Raw genomic sequence first — 27352 nt, forward strand, 5'->3', positions numbered from 1 at the left:
CTCTTTCCTCACCCCCCCCCCCCCCCCCGCGGCCCTAGGACCCTTTTTATTTATTTATCTTTTTAACGGGTCGGAATAGGCCCTTGAGGGCCGGTTCTGGTTCTGGGTCTGAACCGTGGGCCCGATCAACGGGCCGATTTCGGGCCCCCAGTTCTAAATGGCCACGTCTAGCTGGACAAAGCATAACCGTCTTCAAATGTCACAGAAAAAATGACCTATTCAAGTCACGCATCTTTCAACCAAGAAGAAAAAAAAGTCATGTGCATCACTTTCCATCACCAACCATGACACAGATTAGAACCAAACTTCTCTGTATCTGCTCAAGGCACTCATGGTCACTGCTGGTTGTTCAGTATCACTACATACACTACTTAATTAAGGCATGAGAGCCGTGACACAAGCCGAGTCACAAAAGGCATAAAAGTTCCCTACAGTTGGCTTGGCATCACAATGGCCAGTTGCAACTTCCCGGAGCGACAGAGTTCAACTGGATTTGGAAACATTCTGATTTTGTTCCTACCGTGGCCTACCAAAATGACATGTGCTATGCTGAAATTTCGACCTTTCTGATCTGCAAATTGCCACTCATTGGTTGACAGGGAGAACCAATCTTTCTCCTCTGATTGAGTTGTTTTGACTTCTATGTATCGAAGTCCTTCCCCATCCTCCACGGTGATGTCATAGGGTAGACCAGTTTCGCCATCTTCATTGACCCACTTAACAGAACTCTGACTCAGTTTCTTGGCAAGATGTCGGAAAACGATGAGCTCTCCTAGTTTTCCCACTAACATTGCTTGTTCTGGATCAGGCATGCTGATGTTGAGCATTGTTCTCCCAATCAATTGAGGTAAATTCAAGTCAGGAAGATTAGACATTGTAGTCATATCAATTTGATCAGGCGAGATATCTACGCAAGAATCTGATTTGATGACATCCGTTGCTCTATCAGAAACGGAAAGTTCGATTGAAGAAGCTGTTGCTACATCTTCAGTGGTAAGATCAACACACACCTCATGGCCACCATCATTTTCTCCAATTAAGACACGACAATCATCCTCTATCACTCGCGAGCAAGTGCTCGTGGTTACAGTTACTGCCTGTGTCTTAACTTGGCTATAAGGAGAATATACTGATCCTGGTGCACTTTTCCAGTCTGAAGGAGGCCAACTTGAGGTAACTCCTCCCCTTCTCTTGGCCTTAAAGGACTTGAGCACTTTTCTTGTTGCTGAAAAGCTGCTGTTCTCTAGCGATCCATCATCTTCACATAAAGATATTGAGGAAAGAGCCCACACAGGTTCATTGCCTGGTAGGTTTGGCACCTTCTGGCTTTTTATGATGAAGGATTCCAACTGATCCTCTGAAGAACCTGACTCTGCCATCGTTGTGATCATATGAAGAAAATTTGCCAAGTGAGTGTTCGGAGTGCCATTAAAGAATGGACGAGAAATCTCCATGGACAAGGCATGAGAATCGGACTCTGGAGTGACAAATAAAGTATTGCCCTGTCAAAATCGAGGAAGTTATTATAATACTTAACAAGGAAGCTCATGCTTCTAGGTCATAGAATGTGTTCCTTTACCGATTAATAAAACAACATTGCCCCCTATTTGGTTCACAAAGAATCATATATCTACTCTAGACAATAACATCACCAGCATCAAAATGCTGAAAGTCCCAAGTATGTGACAGATTAAACATGTCCAAACTTAGATGACTCCAATAAGGTTAGAGTTGGATCAAATTCCAATCGGAAGTCTCAAAGGCAGCAAAGTGATATTCTTTTTCCATACAACAGACATATGCATAACGAAAAGAAAGACAAATGTCCTCCATCCGTACCATGCTCGTAGGTTGCTTTAGATTTTCTTTGGCTAAACAATGATAAGAGCAACATCTAGAACATTCCTGAATTCCTAGGACATACCTGAAGAATTGATTCGGTCTCCAATCGCTTTTCAGATGCAATGTTCAAATCCCTTATGATATTCCTATAGTATAACCTCTCCACAACAACAACATGCAAATGACTCAGATTAGAAAATCCAGACTGTTTAAGGTTGGCATATGTGTTGGGATGTTCATGGTAAATATAACGCTGAGCATAAGGAAGAATCCAATTTACAAAAGAAGCCTTGGAACTAGAATCCATTGGACCGTAATATATAGCTTCACGAGTTACAACCTGCATAAATACTGGGTGTGAGACAGTAAATAAGATGATGAGTAGTTTGCATGACAATCTCACGGTCCCAAACATATGATTTCTATAACGTGTTTGATAGACTCGCTAGTCAAGAATTTGATATTATAAATAACTAACAACTAAATGCTTGACATGAAATGTCCAATAAAAAGGAGGCAACTTAAATCGTTTTGCTTGGAATTAGTGTGTAAATCCCCAGACTAACCTAGACAACAGATTTTTTGTTTTGGCCAAAACCTAGAATAGATTGCAATAATACAAGTTCCACCAATTCAAGAATTATGTTCTTTTCACGGAACCTATTTAGTAAATAAAGAAGAATACTTCTGTAAAATTTTTAAGTAGTTTAGGATCTAATGACTTAGTTTTCATATATATGATTGTTCCTATATCCATTTCAGAAAACCAAATAGATCAATCCAGAATTCTACTCCAGATGCCAAACTTGATGTGGTCATTCAACAAAATCTGCATTGTGTCGTCACATATAAAACAATCAGCTACTGCAAAATCAAAATCCATGTCACTCTAGACGCGTAGTCTCTATTATGTATTTGATTATTATCATCTAAACATTGGTAAGTGCTCACTGAACAATTTGTCAAGCAGGGGAAAGGAAAAAAATAAAAACAAGGGGTCACTGATCATAATGTTAGCTTCTTGGTTCTTTTAGTTTTCACTCTGATAAATGGAAATACTGCAAGACCTACCACCCTTGTTTGTACCTGTTTGGCAGTGCTTTGGTAAGATGCTTTTGCTTAACAGAAGTTACAGATACTCTAGCATTGACGGGCTTTTAAAGGCCAAAACAGGGGAAAGTCTAGAAACCCAAAAGCTTATTTTTGTGAAGCAGCTCAACAAATCTTTTCCACTCTTTGTTGTTAGGTTTAATATTTAAGGTTTCTGTTGAATTTAATTGTTCTGTAAGAAAAAGTAAAGAGAGTTATTTCCACTCTACAATCATATAACATATGGAAAACATTTTAGATATCGCTCGCTAAAATCTTCTTGTAACTTGAGCTACAACCCAGCACCGCTTAGCAAAGCACCAAATCTTGCTAAGCACCAAATCTACACCCTCAGATGCTCATGTGCTAGACACTCATTTCAAAGTATCTTCTTTCAAAGTACTCCATCTCCTATATCCTGAACTTAAAATGACATTGCCTAGTCATTTTTATGCTAAAGAGTAATAATTTTGATTCTCTGAAAGGATTTAGTACTTAATCAGGAACGGTCATTTATACTAAAGGCCCACATAATAGTGGAAAGAAGCGTAATAGGCTACGTTGCTATATAATTGAAGATGGGGAAGTTAAGAACAAGGCCTACAGCAGAAGACTTATTGATCATAGCCTTGGACTCGGTGATCCTTCAATCGAGAAGTTGAAAAAACATTGTCTATTTCAGTCAATGTTTTGGCCCTGCGAGATGGTACCGCACCATCGAATCTTGAAACTTATTGCTGACACAACAAATTCACTAAGTTCACTTATATGAGTCATTTTATTATGTCAAGGTTCTTCCAATAATACCACAAAAGAAAGACATCCGGAACTTTGTACTTTTGGACCAGTGAAAAGAATTTCACAGATGGCATTGCATTGGAAAAACATTGTACATTCTTCCTTCCAAATAAGCTCTTCTTTTGACTTTTGAGTTCCTTTTCCGTGAGTTAGCTTACTGTTGGTTCTCTATAATGAACTTGGATAAAAACACAGATGAGGAACATTCTTCAACATTTTTTAGCACTCTGCAAAATTTGGGTCCAAAACATTACTCATCACATGGATATTCCTTTGTAGATTATTGTATACGATTTTGTTAACGAAGGCACTAAACATCCAAAAAGAGAAATTTTGTTATTCCTAAAGCACTGTTCTCCTCGTGCTATGCACAATTAATGTATTCAAAATGAAGATCATTTCTTCTATTAGGTGTCGTTAGCAAGTGCTAAGGCGGCACTCCTTAACAAGACCCTGTTGTGTACCACCGAGAGTAAAATTTTGGCCAAAAACACAAGTGGTTCAGATGATTCCAGTAAAGCTAGGCAAGCAACATCTGAAAAGCGATCCTCGTCAAAAACATATATGCCATGATAAAATCCCTCATGTGAGTACATCGCATACTTAGCACTGTGTGGATGCAAAATGGTGATGTGTGGATCTGGAATCTGTATTTCCCTAGTTCCTGAAGAGAATCTAGACACAACCTTCCATATTGCCAAATAGAGTTGCGAGTGCGCAAATTACCTCAGAAAATGCAGGAACCCCCAGCGTATGCATGAGAAGAGGCAGTTTGCCATAAATCATCTCTTTTTCATCATCAACGAGCTCCCCAAAATATAGAAGTTCAATTTTATCCAAGGTCCCGAATTCTTTCATTAGCTTCTCATCATCACACCAGCACACAAGTCCAAAGGAGGGGTGCAGAGAAACCCATCTATTATGAAGAGTGGGAAGCACAGTATATTCTGATTGTTTAAGATATCCGCTAACTTGTAAAGTATCTTCCAAACTAACCTTTCCACGTTTCAGTTCATCAACCAACTTCAGGAAAACCTTAAAAACCTGATCCATAAAGCCAAAAATTGGGCTACTTAATGACACCTCAATGAACAATAAATGAACAACTTGAAGTAGTACTTACATATTTTGCTGCTTGTGAAGGTAAAACAGTAGTTGATAAATGGAGCAAATTCTGAAAATGATTTCGGAAAGAAGGAACGTCGTAAACCCCACATATATTGACAAAAAAATCCCGTAAGCCTGGATATATATTGCACAATGTCCTGCTCAACAAGCTATGCTTTGCTCCGATTGCACCAGACTCAGAATCAATTTCTTCCATTTGGTTCAAAAGCTCAGGTGAATCATGCCAACAGACTTCTTTTGGCAACAAAAATGAGCCCAACACAACATCGTCAACCGCAGAGGCACAGAAAGAAGGAAAGAATATAAATGGCTCTGAGATTAGATCTTCAAGAATGTTCTTTTTTGAAGTATCAACTTCTTTCCACAGGAAAGTGTATAGCTTTGACATTTGTGCAACACTGGCATGAGAAGAAGAAAAAAAGTCAGCTATTTCGTGGAATAGCAATTTAACAGTGGAAACAAGGAAATAAAGCTTTCTTTCAATGAACCATATAGGAGGTTATTTCAGAATGCTAAAAAAATCAGGCAAAAGATTGGGAGGACAATTTATCTAGATATCTTCATAGAGCCAAAAGAAGGCACCTTGCAAGCAATCATAACAGCAGGAGAGACTAAATGTTGTAAAAGTTCCTAGAGTCGGAAAGAAAATTGGGTGAGGAAAGTTTTTACTGCTTTTGTTAAGCTACTTTCATGGTGACATCTTAAAATTTTAGGTTGGATATTCTGACAGTTTTAAACAAGAGCGACCTTTTCTTTTAACTGGAAGGATAGTTCTTTTATATCTATAACATGCTATCAATTGCCTTATTTGAGCAGAAGCTAAATATTATACTAGTCCAATAAAGAGGATGTACTTATAAATTCCAAATAAATGTGTCAGAAGCACGTTCATCATACAATCGGGAGGGTATAAGATGGTAGGGAAGATAATAACCTCATCAAAACCTGGCAATGACCTTGAGAGAGTTAAAGATAGAGCAGAAAGGGACAATTTAACGAATCATGTTATCTTAGAAAGTTTCCATTACCCAAGTTATTAAATACCAAACTCATGAAATTTTAATAGCAAAAGTACAGGTTTGCAAAATGAGAATCAGTATGGGCGAATCTTGACGTATTATAGTTTCCAAACTCTCCACACCAAGGGAAAAAAAACCCCTCTCAATGAGAGGGCTAAAATCTAGCATGACTTGACGGCCAAAATCAGTAGACATTTTCTTTTCCAAAAACCAAATAGTCAATATAGCATAGATAGTCACAAAATGATTAACAAAGAACAATGTATTTGGGAGTGCATGAAGTGAAACATTGAGTTTAGACCTCAGGACAGCAACTAATGCAGAATAATTTATGGAAGAGAGCAGCATTCATGCTGTAAATTATAGCAGGGTAAAGAGATAATTTCCTGTGTTATTTCTGCTTTATATTTTTGCAAATATCCTGTGTACTTGGCGTACCTTTTTATATTTAATAAACCTTCACTACTTGTCAAACAAGAAGATAAAAATAAAAAGAATTTCCTTGAATGTGATGTGGTACCTAGACTTGAAAGAGGTCTCAGATCTTCTCCAGACTCTCAGTAACTCCACAACATCTTCAATGGTAACTCTGGTCTTAAACTCAATATCATGTAAAAGAGCCACACTTCTCACCTGTTGAATAATCCCTTCATGGTCATTGACCAAAGTCCGTAACAGACAGGTTTATTTATAATCAAGAGAAGAAGGAAAAAAGAGAGCATTATCATTCAGATATATTAAGTGAATGAACCCACATCAAGTGGTGGCATTACACTAAAAAGTCTCACTGCATTATCATCAATATCAAGTCAAACATCTGCTGTAAGTCATGGCAAAAAAGTCCTCATTTAAATTCTTTCTTGGATGGAGTTATCTTTGCAGTTATTGCAGGTTACTAAGTCTATGGAGCCATAGATGCCCCGTGACTGCTGATATCCATGATACTATAAAATCATAATAGCCGTGTACGAGAAATCAAATCATATATAAATGATCGAATCCTCACACGCCCTGAAAATGCCATGAGGTGTTCGGAAATGGTTGAAGTAGTTGAATAGGAGGATCACTATGACTATATAGCCCTCGGAAATGGTTGAAGCAGTTGAATAGGAGGATCACTATGACTATAGCCCTTGGTAAATTTACCAAAGACGAAAATGATTTATTTGATATTATGGATGACTGGTTACGTAGAGACTGTTTCGTTTTTGTAGGTTGGTCTGGTCTATTGCTCTTTCCTTGTGCCTATTTCGCCTTAGGTGGTTGGTTCACAGGTACAACCTTTGTAACTTCATGGTATACCCATGGATTGGCCAATTCCTATTTGGAAGGATGCAACTTCTTAACCGCCGCAGTTTCTACTCTAAACTAATAGTTTAACACGTTTCTTGTTGTTACTATGGGGTCCTGAGGCACAAGGAGATTTTACTCGAATACACTTTCACTTACTTTGACAATAGAGGACATTAATTTTGCATAGATAAAGCATGTAAATTAACGAAAAGCTTAAACTATAGGTGAAGGGAGACCATATGAATATAAAGAACATATAAGACTCGTTGTCGGACGATGTGGGACACAACAACTTCAACACCCCCACGTGCAAGCCGGATTACGAGCGGCACGTGAAATTTGACTAATGGGGGGTGGGCCTTAAGCTATTAGGTGGAGGGAGAGACCACATGAATATAAAGAGCATATAAGACTTGTTGTCGGGCGATGTGGGACAACAATAACTTCAACACGGAGAAACAGTTGCTTCTCTCTTGCTCACTCTTGTGAATTCTCGTTTTCTTCAAGGATTACTTTTATCTGGTATGTGCCATTAATTGGTAAGGATTTCCAATCATTGGATATTACATTCCTACTCAAAGACCAGATAGTCAAATGATCCCACCCAAAAACCTTCGATGGTATATGAATAGGATTGTTTCACTTATTCCAAAAAGGACCAAGGAAAATGACCTGCAGAGAAGATGAATATAAAAACGTTACATATCAGTAATCGCCACAATCAATTGGATAAGTACCCCTATCTTGTATGTGGAGGGTCTATGCCTCTGCCCCTCACTCTTCCTTTGGAACTTGTCTCCTAAAACTCTATCGCTTTTCCAGGTTGAACTTTCAACTAGCATTTTCATATTTCTTCCAGTCCTTGTTTATCTAGAGTTCAGCATAGAGTACAAGCGTCCTTTCCTCTATGAACCCCCAGCCCCCCCCAAAAAAATAATAATGAAACCTTTAAAATGAACTATAGTATCTGGATTAGTTAGTAAAGTTATGTGGAACGTGCACAAAAATCAGATAGAGCATCAATATTCATAATTGAACAGATAAAGTAGATCCTAATAAGCCTAAACTATCTTTGCATCCACATTTATTTGCATATTATATCCCCTATCAAGAGTGTGAGGTCTTGAAAATGGATGACGAGAATATGAGCGAGAAAGAATCAATGGCCAAATTCTCAGACCTGAGTCTAACAGTGGACAGTCCTGATGCACCCAAAATAATCAGCAAAAAAACTGACCTTTGGAACAGCATAAGGAGCAAAAGAACCCAGAATAGAGTGCACAGCATCACAGTCATAGAATAAGTCCTTAGGATAGTGAAGCTTGTCATCCATGCACGAAACAACCCATGGAACACCACAGATGCTGTTTAAGAATGAAGATCTGAAGGTTGTCCTATTCCCATTGTACTCATTGTTGAAGTAACCTGTGGTCTTGTCACTAAAGCAATCATCCCACAATTTATCGAAAACCTCTAAGAGAAACTTACAATCAACACGATTTCCACTTGCTGACACCAAGGACAATAAATGGTCCAATTCAGTGGATTCCCAATCTTCAGCTACAAATTTTGAGGGCATGTGGTCTCTTTCCACTCCTGCCTTCCCAAAACATGAATCGGGCATATCAACCATTCTCCGATCGACTTTAACTACGTGCACAAACTCTGTGATGCCTATTTCTTCAAAAAATCTCTTCCACTTTTGCTTTCCATCAACAACGGATTTAGTTGAAGAATGCTTCAAGTAGATGGAGTCCACCTCATGCCATTCCATTTGAATGTTATTGAATAATTTACGGAGGTCAAAAGAGCTTCCAAATTCTTTACCATAATGGACTGGTACCTCAATCGGTCTTTTTTTGCCCTGATTTGTTAGAATGAAAGCTCGGTTTCTCAACTCCGATATCAGAAAATCTCTTTCAACATGGCAACTAGGGCAGCTAGATTGTAGATGGATAAACACAAAGCAGAGAAATTCTGTCATCAGAATGTTGTTCCAACTTGCACTTTTGTCATCACAAATGGAAGGCAGGACATGCACCTTCATTATTTCATGTGTAGATAGACGTTGCACACCCACAATAAGGAGTATCCTGATGATGTTGTCCTTCGAAGATTTGTCTGCACAATAGATATCATCATCCAATGCAGTTAAGAAGGTAGGGTTTACAATGCGGAGTTTTACATATAACATTGGGAAATCATCCATCCCCTGCTCACTGTCATTCCCAGATCCATCCAAGTGCAGCCAGATCATACCTTCATCCACTGAGCCAAATGTTCCATCAGAGAGAGGTATAAAAGGAAGCTTACGGAGGGCTTCTATGATATCTCTGCCCATTCCAAGGTCTCTTGATGCTTGCAGTGAATGCTCATACATCTTATAAACAGCATTCAGCCACGCAGACAACCAAGACAAACCCATTGATGGAAGGCTATCCTTTTTGTGGCATAAAGATGTTATAATCTGAAGTAGAAGTTTTGGGCCATACTCCTCGACGCCCAATGTCCTTGCCAAAGGATCAGATAGACTTATATCTTTCTTTAGAAATCCCAAGCCAAGATGCTCTTGAAGCAAAAGATCAGGTAAAAGAACTCGAGCCTCTTCATTCCAACCTCGGACAACCTTGCATGGAGGAGCCCATGTTGTATCATCCCCTTCCAGAATTAGACAGTTTGAGTGGCGTAACTTAGAGATGATCATTCGGGGAAGACAAGAAAAAAATCCATGCACTTCACCAACCAATGGAACATAGCTCATATACGCTGTTACAGCTTTTCCTAGATTGTCCCTGAAACAAGGAAGAGAACAGAAAGATCCCTCCGCCTTCACAAACAAATCAGGAAACTCTGACAGCAACCATTGGTTCCATGGGTTATCCCCATCAACTTCTTCTCTAGATGAGGGAAGAACAAAATCACCTTGCAGTATAAATTTCAGACCATAAGTTCTTAGAGGGAGAAATGCAAAAACAGGTTGCATATCAAGACACGGGATATAATTTCCATCTGTTGATTCTTTAAGTCCAAATGCCAAGGAGATCTCTGTTGTTTGGACATTGGAACGACCAATATTCCCATGTAACTTATTGCATGCAACGAACCAATTCATTTCCTCTTTACCATACGAAACCCTAATGATGCCATTACCACAAGTTTCCTTTCTCATGACAATAAGCGAATCATCGTGCATATTTCTGAATATAATACACCGAAGACGATGAAGAAACAGTAGCAAGGCTGGATGAATGTCCGAAAACATTGATATGACATTATTCCTTCCAGTTCCTTCTAACAAATCCAATCTGAAGGGAAGAACAATGCAAGTTTTCCAGCAGCTAGTATTGAACTGATCGGAATTAGCAGATGTTAACTTGCGCAGCACATTATGATCGAGAGGGGGTATAACAGTTGGCAAAACAAAACCAATTTGTCCCTCACTTATGTCAAACTTTACATGAAACCCATTAGAATGAATCTCTGGTGCATCGGTAACCTGCAGAAGAATTTTTTTTTTTTTTGTGAAGCTCTTTCAGGATGCAATAGGAGTAATTTAGAATGAACAACTGATAGCTGCATTTGCAAACTATTTAAGAGAATGGAGGCATGGAGAAGTTAGACTTGGCACTGACACCATGTTAGAAATTCTAACATAAAAGCTTAAGCAATTAGATGAAAGGAGACTACATTTATAAAGAGTGCAATCTCATTGCTGCCTTTCTGTAATTTTCTGTTCAAATCCATTTTACAGGCATATTGAATCCCCAACCAATGGTGGCGTCATGCATTAAAAAGGGTATGGGTTTTCCAAAAGAAAAGGATCTGATGGCATTGTATTAGGCTATCTTTACTCACACGGAATACTGATTTGAAACCAATGCCTTTTTTCCCTATATATCCAGCACTTCCTTTTTTCGTAGAATTGCCAACGTCACATAGTGCTCTGATGTCTTGAGCAGAAAAGCCCCGTTCATTATTCAGAATAGTGATGCCTGACTCCTGAAGAATGAATACAAGAGCTGGCTCAACATTTTCTAAATAGGTGTTATCATCGGCATTTTGAACCTGCAGCAAGAATAAGGACAACCAGTCCCATTAGAGCAATGAAATTTTAGCAGCTTTTTTTTTCTGGTTCTAAATATAACTCCCTGTCCAAAAACTTTTATTTAACTTCCAGAAATACATAAAAAAAAAATGTGGGGGTATTATTGGTTAGATTGAGTGTACTCTCAATCGTAATATTAGATGAATTACGCAAAAACAAAAAGTTCAGAGGGATGCAGATAAAAGAGGATGGTTTAAGACATCCAAATCACGGGAATCAAATGAAGCTTTGTCAAATTTTTAGAGTTTCAGTGTCAAAAATTTTCCGAATTTGGACTTATCAAATGGAAAATCACAGGATCTCCTGAAGAGCAGAAAGGGAAGTTTGTAGCATAAGCTTAATCATTCATGTTCATATTTCCTTTGTCTTACACTAGTTATCATGTTCCTGAGTAGAAGCATAAAAAGTTTGCCCCAACTAATTCTAGTCAATAGTTTCCTTAATATTTATGGCATGTGTTTGACTGATGAAACCACGACAAAGTCCATCAAGTTGCTCTTATACATACTTGCTTCATTGCCTAGTAAAGAAAAATGATATTCTCTTTTAATACATCACACCGTGGATAAGGCAGGCCACTTTCTCCCATTCAAATGATTAGGTTTTCGTTTGTTTATGTGTAAGGACAATTGGGCAAAATAATGTCATCAATTGCTCCACTAAGGTAGTCCATAGTTTTGACCCAAAAAAAGGTAGTCCATAGTCACTAGGCAGAAATGGCATTTCTTCCTTGATTTAGCTTTAAGGCTTCAGACATCCAAGCTTAGACATTCAGCTTAGGCTTTTGGAGAAACATTGATGGGCATTTAACTCAGTTTCCATTGTTGTCCGTGCATATATGTGCACATATTGATACCCCAAGGAACTTGACAAGAATGGATGTACAATATGACCACAAATCAAACAAACAACTAAAGCTGAAGCATAAGCGGGCAACAAATTGGCAAATAGATATTGTAAGCTCACAGTACTATCTTGCTAAATGATGACTCCTGCTGGAGAGGAAAAACACAATCAACGAAAAACAATAGTTAACTTACTAACTCAAGAAGAAAGTGAGAATCCTGTGAGTATAACTCCTGGGAAAGACAACGAAGTGCTCTCCCTAGACGAGCATGTTGCTTTTTTAACAAGCTACTTTCTGTACTAGAAAGATTAGGATCAAAACCAAATTCTTCTCGCCTGATAGATTCAACAATTGAGCAAGCATCCTCGTATTCAATGGGTTCATTTTGCGCCAGACTCTTATCCATGCAGACTTCTGGGCTATCGGAATTGCGACAAACTTCATTATTTATGTCACTCTGACCCTTCGAAACAAGAGAGAGCAGAGTCTTGTCTTCTTCTGCAGGAAATGATTTTTGTGGTTTATTAATAGGAGACAGCGAGTCTGTGATTGGCTTAGAGGTTTCAGCTTTGAATGATGGAGCTTCACTGGGCTTACACATCTCACCATCAGTATAGGAGCAGAAAACATGGTAGTCGTCAATCCACTCCACAACACAAAGATATAGTCCCACTTCATGAAGCATGATTCGTTCCTCCATAAGTCTGCATTCTGACAAAATGGCTAAAGGTGCATGTTTAATGACAGATCGCATACCAGATAGTAACACGTCAGCAGCAAAAGAACGAAACTCTGAAGGAATATAACTGAGGCATTCAAGAAAATAACGTGATGCAACAAGCACTGCATTACACATGCCAGTGGAATTCTTGTTCGCTCTACTAGTACAAACTTCATCCAACAGCTTTGACGTACAAGCAGCCTTTTCTGGCATATGAAAATTCCAACTGTCGGTCACTTCCTTATTTTCCAGATGATCATTCAAGATGACTTCAAATGCACGACGTGCATGGCATTTTAAAAGGGACAGAGGAACATGTTTTTGTCCCCCAAGTATCGAGAACAAAGAGAGCAACTGAACTGCTGTTTGGAAAGGTGATGATTGAAGGGCACATTGCAGAAATGAATCCACGCTAGCTGAACTATCAACCCGGATCACTTTACCATCTTTTGTCAACAAACACAACAAGTCTGTCCTATTGACTTCATTCAACAACCACCCTACAAGAGGGCCAAGACATGGAGCGAACTTAATGTCCCAATGTGACCAACGACTTAAATCTGACAGCATTGGCGCCCTTAGTAGGACTTCAATGGCATCTTTGGATGAGACTGATTCCAATTTTCCTATTTTCTGCAAGACATCAGTTCCTTTACCAATAGTTTCAAGGTCAACTGAATAATCATCATCAAGCGCCAGCACATCCTGACCATGGGTACCCATCAATGTCTGAGAGAAAAGGAGACATTTTGACGTTGCAATACCTCTATACTCCCCAACAATATTTAGAAAATCCTCCAATGAACCAACCTCCGTTTTGAAATTGAGCATGGGAAATTGCTTCAAAAGCAATGTCGAAATCATCTCTTTGGTCACTACTTCACCGTTCCACAAGCTACTTAATGCCTGTGATATTAGTACCATCAACTGATGCTGCAGTACGCAAACCTCAAAGTGGGACTTCTCATTGTCACCAATCAAGAACTGTTTCAGCCCAGCAGGCATAAGAGATATGTGCTCTGCTAAGAAACTGAAAAACTCTCCATGACCAAGTGACTCAAATTCATGAACGGAAAATTGCTTTGCCAGCCAAGAGTCACAATCAACAAGCTTTCTCAACAAATTAACTTTCATTTCCAGAACTGATTTGTTGTTGCTCATTTTTTCATGATCAAGCTGATAATAAGCACCAATTTCTCTGGCAATGTCCTCAACAATGACACCTACCAATTGGTAAATGAGTAGATGGTATCACAAGTCTATGAGAAAACACCTCAGCATCAGCAACTGCACAAGCGTGACATCTCGAAAAAAATATGGAGAATAAAGGTAAACAATGAACAAGCCACAGAATCATATAAGCCACCTGAGTAGAGTTTTTCGAGCACATTTCAAAAGATCATTCGGTCTGTTGTCCTTGAGAAGTTCAGGGAGATGATTGTACATGAACATATCTCAATCCAAAATCGAACAATCAGTACCTTGATGAATAGTATATATACCATGATAAAATTCAAAGATCACAGGGCAAAGCCTGATTAAAGATGCAGAGATGAATAAAATTTCATCCAAATGCCATATATCAAGATAAACCTCTATGAATTCAGTCCTACAACTTTGTTCTATTTATAGTTGATCCATAGCTTCCAGTCAACTCATGCACATTGTCTGTCAAACATTCTTCCATAATCATGCACGTACTTCTAACTCAAATTTATTTTCCTAATCGAAATTGATCACACCGCCGCCATCATTAGTAAATATTTGCCCGAAATGAATTTCTTATTCACATGCAGGGATGTCATGATTTTCGATATCGTTTATTCAAAAAAAATGTTTGGTCATTACGATTCTCCTATTGTCTAAATTTTATCTAAACCAGACATTTAGTCAAACAAGTACTTCAAATCCAACCCGTTCATTGATCACAAATTACAAAGTTCTGTCAAATTTTCAAATGATGATAAATGATTGATCTTTCCAAAAGCTTAAGCAATCAGCACAAGTCGTCTATTGTTTATATCAGGCATATCCTTAACCCTCCCTCTCGCGTGTCACATGAAACACAGCACGCAGATGTAACAACGTCAAACAAAGAATTGATAACAGGTATTCAATGATAGAAAAGTAGGAAAGGAAGAAAACTAACAATAGGATCACTGGGATTTGAAACTTTGGCCTGTGCCCTGTTACCATGTCAAGATGTTGTTTTGTCCTAAGAGATGAGGTTAATGGGCCCATTGTGTATCATCAAACGTATATTGTAAGAGGCGAGATTAATGAATGCCATTCCAGTCAAGTCAAAGCTTACACAAATAAACTAAATCAATTACATGTATCATCGGCTATCAGATGAAGTGACCAAGTGTTGAAGAATCAAGAGAGAATCTTGGGATATGATTATATTTTGTTTCCATTTATTTTATTTCCTTTATTTACGAATCCTCTAAGTTGGGAAGTAGATCATTAGATTTAGGAAGTAGGAAATCTTTTCCTTTTCTGTTTTCATTTTCTTTCTATTGTATAGCTGTCCTAGACTCTACTTATATATTATGTTTGATGTAAGAATATAAACAATAAGAAAAAGAAGAAACTACTTTTCTTCTTTGAAATCCACAGCAAGTAACCAATGGAGCCAAAATCTTGATTCAACTAAAAGTACTTCAAGCAACCCACTATTTCCGTTTACAAGTTGGATTGATGCAAGAATTAAGGAAAGAAGGAACAGTAAAAAAACACATGCTGTCATACAATTATTTGACTGTATACTCGCCAATTATGTAAATAAGACCGAACACTGCATAAATGACTCAGGCGTGCATGCTTTGAGATGATACCTGTTGTATGCTCTGCACTGTGCCTAGCATTGTCGGTTGCACTCTCTAAACTTGATTGTCTATCTTTGCTTTCAGGCAAGGGGATCGGCAGAGTGATTCCATTCAACATCTGTTTATCAATGGCATCATATACATCTTCCAACATTCCACATTTAATACAAGTTACCTGCAATCAGGATTAAGAAGTAACCTATTGGTAACATAATTATAAGAGCAGCCATGAGAACTGACTTCCATAAACTCATGATTTGTACCAAAAAAAAAGACTAACAGAGCTTTAGACTAAAAGTTGGATAAAAAGAATAGCCCTTCTAGAGAAAATTTACTTAGTGCAACGACATAAACCCACCAAAGGAGTACTCATGCCATTCGTCCCAAATTTGGCAGTTAAAGACAGTCTAAAAATACTCTCTTGCTTCACCAGAAGAGTTTAAATTGAGCGTGTTTGAAATGACTTTTACTTTTTTGCATTTGGTTTTCTCAAATCTTGCGGCATGCGCATGACTTTCATTTAACAAAAACCTGAAACCTTTCAAAATTTACAAACGCTAACCTATAAATTTGCATTTTCTAGTTCTTGTGACTTTGAAGTATTTTCTTCTTCAAATTTTGAAAGGGAAAAAATGACGAAAAGTTGGGATTTAAGCCAAACCAAACCTGTTTCTTGTCACGTATTCTGGGTCAAATGCTAAACTCTACGAAGAGTAATATAGTTGATTTAGTAACTCATATTGATACGATCAAAGAAGCGTGGGAGTATTTGGATGTATTGTATTTGGGCTAAAATAACCTCTCACAAGTATACGAGTTATCACAGGAATTTTACCGATCTGAGAGGAAGAGGCGTTCTATCACGCAGTATTTTGCTGATTTTAAGAGAATATATGAGCAGTTAAATGCTGTTCTCCCTATTTCAGCTAATGTTTAACGGATGCAACTTCGGAGAGAACAATTGGCCGTAATGGGATTTCTAGGAGGTCTTGGCCCTAAGTATGAAACTGTCATATCTCAAATTCTTGGAGGAAAGACTGTTGCATCACTCACAGATACGTTTGCTCGAGTCTTTCGAGTATCTTGTGAGTCTTCTCGGGATTCCACATCTGTGGTAGATAATTTAGCTCTTGTGTCAAGCTCTCGAACCGGTAGTGGGATTAGGAGTGATGGTGGAAATCATGGAGGATACAATGGACGTGGTGGCCGAGGGGGAGGTCGAAGCACAAGAACAGGGAGAAGTCAAGGCCAACCGCATCTTTATGGACAACCTCAACCGTCTATCGATAACTCGGGGGCAGCCCGAACTTGTCATTATTGTGGCAAACAAGGTCATACTCAGAAGTTTTGCTACAAGTTACATGGGAGACCAGGGCAGCAACAACAATTTGCAAATACAACATCCGGTGCTGATTCTTTTCCACGGTCTTCTGAGGGCAAGGTAGTGGTTATATCTGAAGAGGAGTTTGCACGGTGCAATCAATCTCAGAGTTCAGAGCCTACTTCTTCCATTGCTACTTTAGAACACACGGGTAAAGCTAAAACAGCTTCTCGTACTTGGATCATTGATTCGGGGGCTTCTAATCATATGTCGGGTCTTTCAGGTATATTTTCCTCTCTTACTCCATCTTCATCCACAATTACATTAGCCAATGGTTCATCTACTCATGTTAAAGGAGTTGGCACAATTCATCCAACTCCTTCATTGCCTTTGTACTCGGTGCTTTATCTTTCACAATTTCCATTTAATCTCATGTCCGTCAGTAAGTTAACTAAAAACCTTTCGGTGTTCATTAACATTTTATCCCAATTCTTGTATATTTCAGGATTTGGCTACAACAAAGACGATTGGCAAAGAACGTGAGGAAGGGGGACTGTATGTGCTTGAAGACTCAACTTCCTTTGCATGTTATGGTGTTACTTCTCTACATCGGATCCATTGTTGTCTTGGTCATCCTTCTCTACACGGTCTTCAGAGATTAGATTCCAGTTTTAAGTCTATTTCTAGTTTAGAGTGTGAGTCATGTCAACTTGGCAAATTACGTCGTGTTAGTTATCCGCCTCGAGTCATTAAACAAACAGTCTCCTTTTTTGCTAGTTCATTTAGATGTTTGGGGACCATGTCATGTGACTTCCAATTTGGGTTTCAGATATTTTGTCACTTTTGTTGATGACTACTCCAGAGTTACTTGGTTATATCTAATGAAAGATCGTTCAAAGTTGTTTTCTATATTTTGTGCATTTATATCTGAAATTTTTACTCACTTTGGTGTGCATGTTAAAGTTTTGCGTTCTGATAACACTAAGGAGTACTTTTATGCACCTTTTTCTGACTTTATGACATAGCATGGTATGGTTCATGAATCTTCTTGTCCCGATACACCACAGCAGAATGGTGTTGCTGAAAGGAAGAATAGACATTTTTTGGAAGTTACTAGATCTATGTTATTTGAGATGAAGATCCCTAAAACCTTTTGGTCCGATGTTGTCTTGATCGCATGTTACCTCAATAATTGTATGCCTTCTTCTGTTTTGCGAGATGATATTCCTTTTTCTACTCTGTTTCCAAATCGGACACTATTTGCCTCACCACCTCGTGTTTTTGGTTGTGTCTGTTTTGTTCGTGATCATCGACCCGGAGTATCAAAACTTGATCCAAGGGCTATCAAGTGTATGTTTTTAGATTATTCTCGTACTCAAAAAGGGTATCGTTGCTATTCTCCATCACTAACGAAATACTTCATAACTGCTAATGTCTCATTCTTTGAATCCACTCCCGATCATGATGTTCCAAGCATCGCGTATGAATTGGATGAAGAATTACATGTGACCACCATTCGGTCAATTGTTCCAGTTGTTTCACCCGCATCTATACGGGGATCACGTCCTCTACGGGTTTATGCTCGACATCCTCGGGGTCATACTTCCCCCCTTTCTCCTCTCACAACTACGTCATCTTCTGTTCCAGATCCGCCGTTAGTCGATCCTCCTCATGTATCTGACCTTCATCTTCCTATAGCTCATCGCAAAGGTACACGTGCTTGTACTCAGCATTCTATTGCAAATTTTATTTCATACTCTTCTCTGTCTCCTCCTTTTCGAGCCTTTTTATCTACTGTTGACCATTATCCTATACCCAAGTGTGTATCCGAGGCATTACAAATTCTTGGCTAAAGGACAGCTATGGAAGAAGAATTAAAGGCTCTACGGGTTAATGAAACTTGGGACTTGGTACCTCTTCCTTCAAGCAAAACTGCTATTGGTTGTAGATGGGTGTATCTTGTGAAAGTTAAATCTGATGGTTTCCTTGCTCGCTTAAAAGCAAGACTTGTTGCGAAAGGATATGCTCATGTGTATGGAGTTGACTATTTGGATACTTTCTCTCTTGTTGCCAAGCTTACTTCTGTTCGTATTTTGATCTCTTTTGCTGCCACCTATAATTGGTCTTTATTTCAACTTAATGTCAAGAATGCCTTTTTGCATGATACTCTACATGAAAAAGTTTATATGGAGCAACCTCCGGGGTTTATTGCTCAAGGGGAGTCTGGCGGAATGGTTTGCAAGCTAAAAAGATCTTTGTATGGTTTGAAGCGGTCTCCACAAGCATGGTTTGGAAGATTTTCTGAAGCTGTATTTTCTTTTGGATTGTCTAGATGTAGCAATGATCACCCTTTCTTTTATAGACAGTCAAGGGAAGGCAAATTATTCTTGATTGTGTATGTGGATGATATTATTATCACGGGAGATGACTTGGTTGGTGTAGCTAAACTAAAAATCTATCTTCAGAAACAATTTTAGACTAAATACCTAGGAAAATTGAAGTATTTCTTAGGAAATAAGGTGGCACTGTCACATAAAGGTATTGTTCCGTCACAATGAAAATATGTCTTGGATTTACTCACCGAGACACGTATATCGGGATCAAAGCCTCTTGATTCACCCATGGAACAAGGAGTTAAACTGGTTGCTGAGGGAGGAGAGCTATTCGATAATCCCGAGAGATATAGAAGATTGGTAGACAAACTAAATTATCTCACAGTTACTAGACCGGACATTACCTTCCCGGTTTATGTGGTAAGCCAATTTTTGTCTTCTCCTCGTACTTCTCATTGGGATGCAGTAATTCGAATTTTAAGGTACTTGAAGAAGACTCCAGGAAAAGGAATTGTTTACCAAAATCATGGTTATAACAGAGTTGAAGGATTTTCTGATGCTGATTGGGCGGGGTCTCCGGATGATAGGAGATCCACTACAGGCTATTGTACGTTTGTCGGAGGAAATCTGGTGTCGTGAAAGAGTAAGAAATAGTGTTGTTGCTCGCTCCAGTCTTGAGTTAGAATATAGAGCTATGTCACAAGCTACATGTGAATTAGTGTGGATTCAGCAGCTATTGATCGAGTTAGGCTTGAGAGCTTCAGTTCCTTTGTCTTTATGGTGTGATAATAAGGCTGCGGTGCATATAGCTTCCAACCTCGTGTTTCATGAGAGAACAAAACATATTGAAGTTGATTGTCATTTTATTCGAGAGGAGTTGCAAAGTGGAATGATTCTTCCTAGTCATGTTAGAACTAGTGAACAACTTGCAGATATTTTTACTAAACTTCCGGGTAACGAGAGGATAGAATATATTTGTAACAAGTTGAGCATAATTAATATCTATGTTCCAGCTTGAGGGGGAGTGTTGGGAGTATCAAGAGTAAAGTGATCTTTTGGGTTTATTTTGTTACCAATGTATAATTACAACTTTACTAAATAATATCATTAGCCACCTTTTTCCTCTAACAATCCAAAACTAGAGGAGAAGGGACGGACAGAGAACTGTGCGGTATGTGACATAGCAACAGAAGACTAATTAACAATACCACGGGGCTTTGACAAGTAACATTTCTTTCCCACCAAAGCTATTTTGAAGGTCAAAGCTCCCTCCAAAAGTCCTAGTTATTGTTTCCGGGGAGTCCAGAGACCATGGTTACGCAATATATTAATAGGTTACAATGTGACACTACCTCAAACTACTAGAGCATGTCTGTTGATTTCAAAGAATAAAAGTAGTCTCTCCTAGTTCTTATTGTCACCATATTAGAGAGAACATTACACATAAATAGAATCTAGAACAACTATGCTATAGAAAGGAAATAAAAGCAGAAAAAGAAAAGATTTCCTACTTCCTAATCTTGAGGATTCCGAAATAAAGGAAATAACATAAATGGAAACAAAAAAAATCATATCCCAAGATTTTCTCCCGATTTTTCGAGATCTTCTCCCGATTCTTCGACACCTACCCCAAGTTGGTGCGTAAATATCTATCGTGCCCAACTTGCTGATAAGAGACTCGAAGTTAGATCTAAACAGTCCCTTCGTAAGAATGTCAGCTATTTGTTGCGTTGTTGGCGCAAATGGCATACAAATGGCTCCTGCATCAATCTTCTCTTTGATAAAGTGTCTATTGATCTCAACATGCTTAGTTTTGTCATGTTGCACTGGATTATGTGCAATGTTGATTGCAACCTCATTGTCACAATACTGCTTCATAGGCATTTTCACTAGCACTCAAAGTTCTTCTAGTACTCGTGTTAGCCACAATATCTCACACACTCCATGGGCCATTGCTCGGTACTCTGCTTCCGCACCGCTTCGTGCCACCACATTTTGCTTCTTACTTCTCCAAATAACCAAGTTCCCCCAAACATATGTATAATATCCCAAAGTCGACCTTCGTCCAATAATTGACCCCGCCAAGTCCGGATCCGTGTATGCTTCAATTTCCTGTTGAGTAGACTTTTTGAATGGCGGACCTTTTCCAGGTGCGGTCTTTAGGTATCTCGGGATCCTATACATAGCTTCAAGATGTCTTTCATAGGGAGAATGCATAAATTGGCTTACCATACTCACAACAAAGGCAATATCTGGCTAAGTATGCGATAATAGATCGGTTTCCCTACGAGTTTATGGTATCTCGATGTATCAACAGGAACCCCATCTTTGTCATCTCCAAGTTTCCGATTTGGATCTATTGGAGTATCTACCGGTCTACAACCACTCATTCCAGTCTCCTTTAGAAGATCCAGGACATATTTCCTTTGTGAAACTACAATTCCCTTTTTTTACCGAGCCACCTCCATTCCAAGGAAATACAGAGTTCCCAAGTCCTTGATCTCAAATTCGGAAGCTAGACATTCTTTCGACCTGTTCATCTCGGCAATATCATTCCTAGTGAGAATGATGTCATCAACGTACACTATCAAAATTGCAACCTTCCCATCGGGAGAATGCTTTACAAACAAGGTATGATCAGCTTGTCCTTGAATATACCCTTGTTTCTTCACGGACTAAGTGAACTTCTCAAACTAGGCCCTCGGTGACTATTTCAGTCCATATAGTGACTTCTTCAATTTACAAACCTTCGATCCAAACCTTTTATCAAAGCTCGAGGGGAAATCCATGTATACTTCTTCCTCCAAATCTCTACTCAGAACTGCATTTTTCGCATCTAGTTGCTGCAGAGGCCAATCGAGGTTGGCTGCAAGTGACAGGAGTACTCTAATAGTGTTTGGCTTTGCTACTGGAGCAAAGGTCTCAAAGTAATCGATGCCATAAGTCAGCATGAATCCTTTGATAACCAACCGAGTTTTATACCTTTCAAGGAACCCATCAGCTCTGTGCATGGTTGTGAATATCCATTTGCATCCAACCGTGGACTTTCCCTTGGGTAGATCCACCATATACTATGTTCCATTTTTTTTTTCTAGAGCCTTCGTCTCCTCAAGAATTACTTCATTCCACTCAAGAACTTATACAGCATCCTACACAGATTTTGGAATCTCCACACAAGACAAGGTTGAGGTAAAGGCACGAAAATTGAGTGAGAGGTTTTCATAAGACACATAATGAACATAGGATGTTTGGTACAAGACCTAACTCCTTTTCGGATAGCAATAGGTATGTCAAGTTCATCAATAGACTCATTTTTTTTTACTATGATCGGGTTGGACAGATTGAGTTGGAACATTACCTAATAATTGTATGAAGTCCTGGTCAAGCCCTAGTTCGGACTCATGGCACCGTAAGGGAGCAGAAGACTCATTTCTTTGAGTTTTGTTTCTTCTCATGTAGACTTGAGCATAGGATGGGAGCTCGGCATTCTTGGTACTAGTTTCGCACCTGTTATACTCACAAGTAGGATGAGATGCCAAAATAGGTGGACCCGAATTTTCATTATTTGAAAAACATGGTTCAAAATCAAGTATAAGAATTGCGGGAAGAGGATTTTCAGGTTCCGCAAGATGAAAAGACTATGATGGCGTTGTGCGAATTTGCACTTTCTTTCCCCCCCTGAAGATGAGCTCCAAAAAAAAGTGTTAATTCGAAAAAGGTGACATCCATGGTGACAAAACAATTTTTTGGAAATCGGGGTCAAAGCATTTATACCCTTTTTGGTTAAGTGCATAACCAATAAACACACATCTTTTTTGTTCTGGGATCGAGTTTGCCCCGATTTCTATCATAGATGTGGACAAAGGAGGTATAGCCAAATAGTTTTAAGGGTAAGGTTGCAGCAAGTCTAGAGGCTAGATAGGTCTTCTAAAGGACTCTCGGGGGTGTTTGAAACTTTAACACTCTAGAAGGCATTCTATTGATAAGATAGGTGGATGTAAGAAGAGCTTCACCCCATAGGTATGTGGGAACTTTAGTTGTGAAGAATAGAGCTCTAGTTACTTCTAAAAGGTGCTTATTATTCCTCTCTGCCACCCCATTTTGTTGAGGGGTGTCGGGACAAGAACTTTGATGCACAATCTCCTTTTCCAAGAAAAACTGTCCCCAGATTTTATTGAAATATTCTCTCCCATTGTCACTCCTAAAAATCTAGATTTGCACTTGAAATTGTGTTTATATCATGGCGTAAAAAAATTTTAAAACAGACTCTACGTCATATTTCTCTTTTAACAAGTACACCCAACTCACCCTTGTATCATCATCAATAAATGTAACAAACCATTTCTTTCCCGAGGGCATAGGAATTCTAGATGGACCACAAACATCACTACGAATTAATGAGAGTGGTTTTGACAGCTTGTAGGTTTGAGAGGGAAAATTGGTTCGATGATGTTTGGCTAATTTACACAATTCGCACTGAAATGAAGATGGACTTTTATTCAAAAACAACTTTGGGAACAAGAACTTCAAATATTGAAAATTCAGATGACCTAGCCTATAATGCCATAACATAATATCATCATCCTTACAAATAGTAACAGATTCGAGATAGCTACTCTAAACTTATCTACTTGAGCTTGTTCCATCTTCAAAGAAATAGTCTTCCACTCTCTCTAGCACTACCAATCGTCCTCCCCGAGGTCAAGTCCTAAAACTCACAATGAGATGAGAAAAAATTAGCTCGACACTTTTGATCAAAGGTTATTTTACTAATGAATAGCAAGTTACAAGATAGCTTTGGGACATGAAGAACATTACGAAGCGTGAGGATGGGGAGAGCTTGATGGATCCTAATCTAGCTATAGCCGAAAGAGAACCACCTGCAATTGTGATTTTTTTATTTCCTGAACACGGATTATAGGTAGAAATGTGTTTTGAATAGCCTATCATATGATCAATTGCTCTTGAATCAAGAATCCATGGAGTATTTTGGTGTGGATTTTCTATGAGGAAAGCAGTAGAAAAATGATTACCTTGATGGGGTAAAGAACAAGAAGGATTTAAAGAAGGTTGTGGAGGTTGAAGGAGTTTGTACAGGTGCTCTAATTGTTCCTTTGTGAATGGAACCGAATTTGACTTGATTTGCTCTTCCTCATTTGTCGCTTGGAACGCACGACCATCACTACTGCTCCTTCTCTTCCAACCTTCTTTTTTCCAATTCTGTGGTTTGCCATGAATTTTCCAGCAGGTTTCTTTGGTATACCATGGTTTCTTGCAATGTTCACACCATGGTTTCTTCCTCCTCTCTTCTTCAGAATCAAGCCCCCAAGCTACAAGGGCAGAATTCTCGGATATAGAGTTCACATTTGTTTCCGAATCATGTAGCATGATTCGCCTCCGAGATTCCTCCCTTCTAACTTCAGAGAAAACCTCATGGATGGATGGCAGAGGTTTCTGACCAAGGATTCTGCCTCTCACCTCATCCAAGCTTCAATTAAGGCTTGCTAGAAACATGTATACTCTATCATTCTCTTCTCTCTTCATTTGTCTCTTGCAATTAGCCGGACTTTCCCATGTATCATCATAGCATTGATCTAATTCCTGCCATAAGATCACCATTTCATTGAAGTAAACAATGACCTCACGATCTCCTTGCCTTGATTGCCATAGCTTTGTCTTCAATTCAAAGATCTAGGAAGAGTTCTCCAAATCAAAATACGTTTCTCTCACAACGTCCTACACATCTTTAGCGGTCGGAAGGAATAGATGTGGTTTTCCAATTGCTGGCTCCATAGAATTAATCAACTAGGCAATCACTAAGGAGTTCTCCGATCTCCAAGCCTTCCACCTCGGATCGCTTTTTTCTGGTTCTTTTTCCTCGCCTGTCAAGTGGCCAAGCTTCCCTCTGCCATCGATTGCTAGTTTCACCGATTGAGCCCACTACAAATAATTTCGGCCCTTCAATCGGCGAACTGTTAATAGCAAGCTGGAGTTCTGGGAGAATTGCTCTCCACTATTGCTCGATTGTCCAGAGAGATCAGTTGAATTTCTCTCTGGCGCAACACCTGAATCGGCGTCCTTACGAGCTCCGCTCATCGCTGTTTTCACCATAGTAGGAGCTGGATTCAAAACGTCCGCTCTAGTACCATGTTGATTTCAAAGAAGAAAAGTAGTCTCTTCTAGTTCTTATTGTCACTATGTTACATAGAACATTACATATAAATAAAGTATAGGACGACTATGTTATAGAAAGGAAATAAAAGTAGAAAAGGAAAAGATTTCCTACTTCCTAATCTTGAGGATTCAGAAATAAAATAAATGGAAACAAAAAAATCATATCCCAAGATTTTCTCCTGATTTTCCGAGATCTTCTCCCGATTCTTCGACAATGTCGATGTTGGTTTTGCAGGAAAAGCAATAAATCATCCTGTGCTTCATTGTCCAGAAGCAACAGAAATTCGATCCAACTTCATATCACTATCAACAATTTCTTGGATTATTCCACAGTTTTTGAAAAGGTTCCACAAGTGCTGGGAGTGGTGCCAAGGAAATAAAGAGGAAGAGAGATGTGGATGGCTCCTCTTTCATGCATAAGGTGGAATATTCAGTACCAAAAAAAAAAAATTAAATCCTTGAGGAGCGACAACTGCAGTTCTCTACGCTAAAAGCGATCATTAATAAAGATCAGACAGAGCCATATTTTAGTTTTCTTTTCTTCTGTTTTCTTATTCCCTCTTTTATGTGTTCCTGTTGCACATCTAACTGTCATTCACTCTGACACTTTCTGAATACTTGAATGTACCAGGATTTATGAAAAAAAAATTCATTATCTAGCACAAAACAAGAAGCCTTTGATGGATAGTTAGCTGAAGATATTAAGTTTAAACATTTCTTTATCAGAAAATTAAACACAGACTAGCAATCCTTTGCCTTTGATCATTAAGAAACACAAAAGAAAAGATAAAAGAAAAAATAAATTCCTCCAGAAAAAGAACAACTTGCAATTCCTTTATGTCAGAGGAAGATTTATAACCATACAACAAGTTGCTTGGTGAGAAGGGTACTTTTAGGTAGACCAACTTGCTAACACTGGTTTATTTGTTCCTATCAATAAGATGGTTTGAATATTAGGAGCAGTTAAGAGTAAGTTTCTTGGTTTAAAATGATGGAAGCTGTTAAAAATCTAGATGTTCAGACCAGAAACAGTCTCTCTGATTCTTCATCCTACTTCCCTCATAACTTCACATCCCACCTTTATTGGCTCCTCTACAGACATAGCTTTGCATAGAAAAACAAAATAAGTATCAGAAACAGGTAGTACCTAGAAGTCAAGCACGGAAATGGGAGATCTGATTTTACTGTCAACTTGAAAGTTAAAACTCTGAAAGGTAAAAGATATACTGTCTAAAGGAAAAATAAGGAGGATCATGGTCAACTCACAGCAACATTCGACAACCCGACCAGGGGGTATTCTGCAAGCAAGGTGCGCATCTTGCGTTGCTTTTTCTGGGATACGTTCATTTGCAGCATTACCTCGATGACCTAAAAAGATGTAGAACTTGTTTAAGAAGCTGTGCATGCAGAAGTCTAATTAACCACCCAATCTGCTGCCTTAATTAACCACCCAATCTGCTGCCTTAAAACCCTTCGCGACATTATATACATAGTACGAAATTCAAAGTATACTTCATGCATTTTGTATGTAGCGAGTCGTGATGGTGAAAGCTCGAAGTTTCGTACGCAGGAGAGACTGCAGATCAACCTCTTCCTATTTCCTGTAGCTGATATTAGTTCTACGAGAGAGGATAAAACATTAGATCAACCTATGACTAGATCCAGGTGGTGACAGCCAAGGAAATGCATATAGGCCTCTAATTGAAAATTCAAGAACATATGTGGAGTTGAGGTGACAAGTATCCTAAAGGATGAATGCTGAGGCACTCAAGTAGCAATGATATGACCAAACAGGTACAAAGCGTTCAGGCACAGTATTGGCTATTATATTACAAGCAGCGTATATTGTACTGT

At 38.8% G+C, this 27352-nt stretch overlaps 2 protein-coding genes across 3 annotated transcripts; one reads left to right on the forward strand and one right to left on the reverse strand.

Moving 5' to 3' along the window:
* Positions 1-294: 294 nt before the first annotated feature.
* LOC115743907 (protein NO VEIN-like) lies at positions 295-26813 on the reverse strand. Its single transcript, XM_030678900.2, has 10 exons — positions 26765-26813; positions 15680-15845; positions 12315-14065; positions 11025-11234; positions 8407-10665; positions 6397-6509; positions 4853-5255; positions 4456-4773; positions 1925-2182; positions 295-1502 (listed from the first exon to the last, which is right to left on the reverse strand). The coding sequence occupies exons 2-10, from the start codon at positions 15822-15824 to the stop codon at positions 429-431; spliced, it is 6531 nt and encodes a 2176-aa protein (XP_030534760.2). The 5' UTR covers positions 15825-15845; positions 26765-26813; the 3' UTR covers positions 295-428.
* LOC125313881 lies at positions 16436-18078 on the forward strand. 2 transcript variants are annotated; one of them, XM_048274835.1, is made up of 2 exons: positions 16436-17202; positions 17497-18078. In XM_048274835.1, the coding sequence occupies exons 1-2, from the start codon at positions 16611-16613 to the stop codon at positions 17532-17534; spliced, it is 630 nt and encodes a 209-aa protein (XP_048130792.1). In that variant the 5' UTR covers positions 16436-16610; the 3' UTR covers positions 17535-18078. The 2 variants fall into 2 exon arrangements, 1 of the variants encoding a protein (XP_048130792.1); XR_007197568.1 differs by lacking the exon at positions 16436-17202 and adding an exon at positions 17213-17274.
* Positions 26814-27352: the final 539 nt, after the last annotated feature.

Source organism: Rhodamnia argentea, chromosome 1 (genome assembly GCF_020921035.1).
Source record: "Rhodamnia argentea isolate NSW1041297 chromosome 1, ASM2092103v1, whole genome shotgun sequence".
Classification (NCBI taxonomy): domain Eukaryota; kingdom Viridiplantae; phylum Streptophyta; class Magnoliopsida; order Myrtales; family Myrtaceae; genus Rhodamnia; species Rhodamnia argentea.

Coding starts and splice junctions, on each gene's coding strand:
- LOC115743907 (XM_030678900.2), bottom strand. CDS start 15,824: ATGTTGGAAGATGTATATGATGCCATTGATAAACAGATGTTGAATGGA. Junction 5,256..6,396: donor GAGACCTCTTTCAAGTCTAG/GTACCACATCAC, acceptor TTCTCATGCCAG/TGTTGCACAAATGTCAAAGC. Junction 1,503..1,924: donor AGACCGAATCAATTCTTCAG/GTATGTCCTAGG, acceptor CGATTTTGACAG/GGCAATACTTTATTTGTCAC.
- LOC125313881 (XM_048274835.1), top strand. CDS start 16,611: ATGCAACTTCGGAGAGAACAATTGGCCGTAATGGGATTTCTAGGAGGT. Junction 17,203..17,496: donor TGCTACTTTAGAACACACGG/GTAAAGCTAAAA, acceptor TGTATATTTCAG/GATTTGGCTACAACAAAGAC.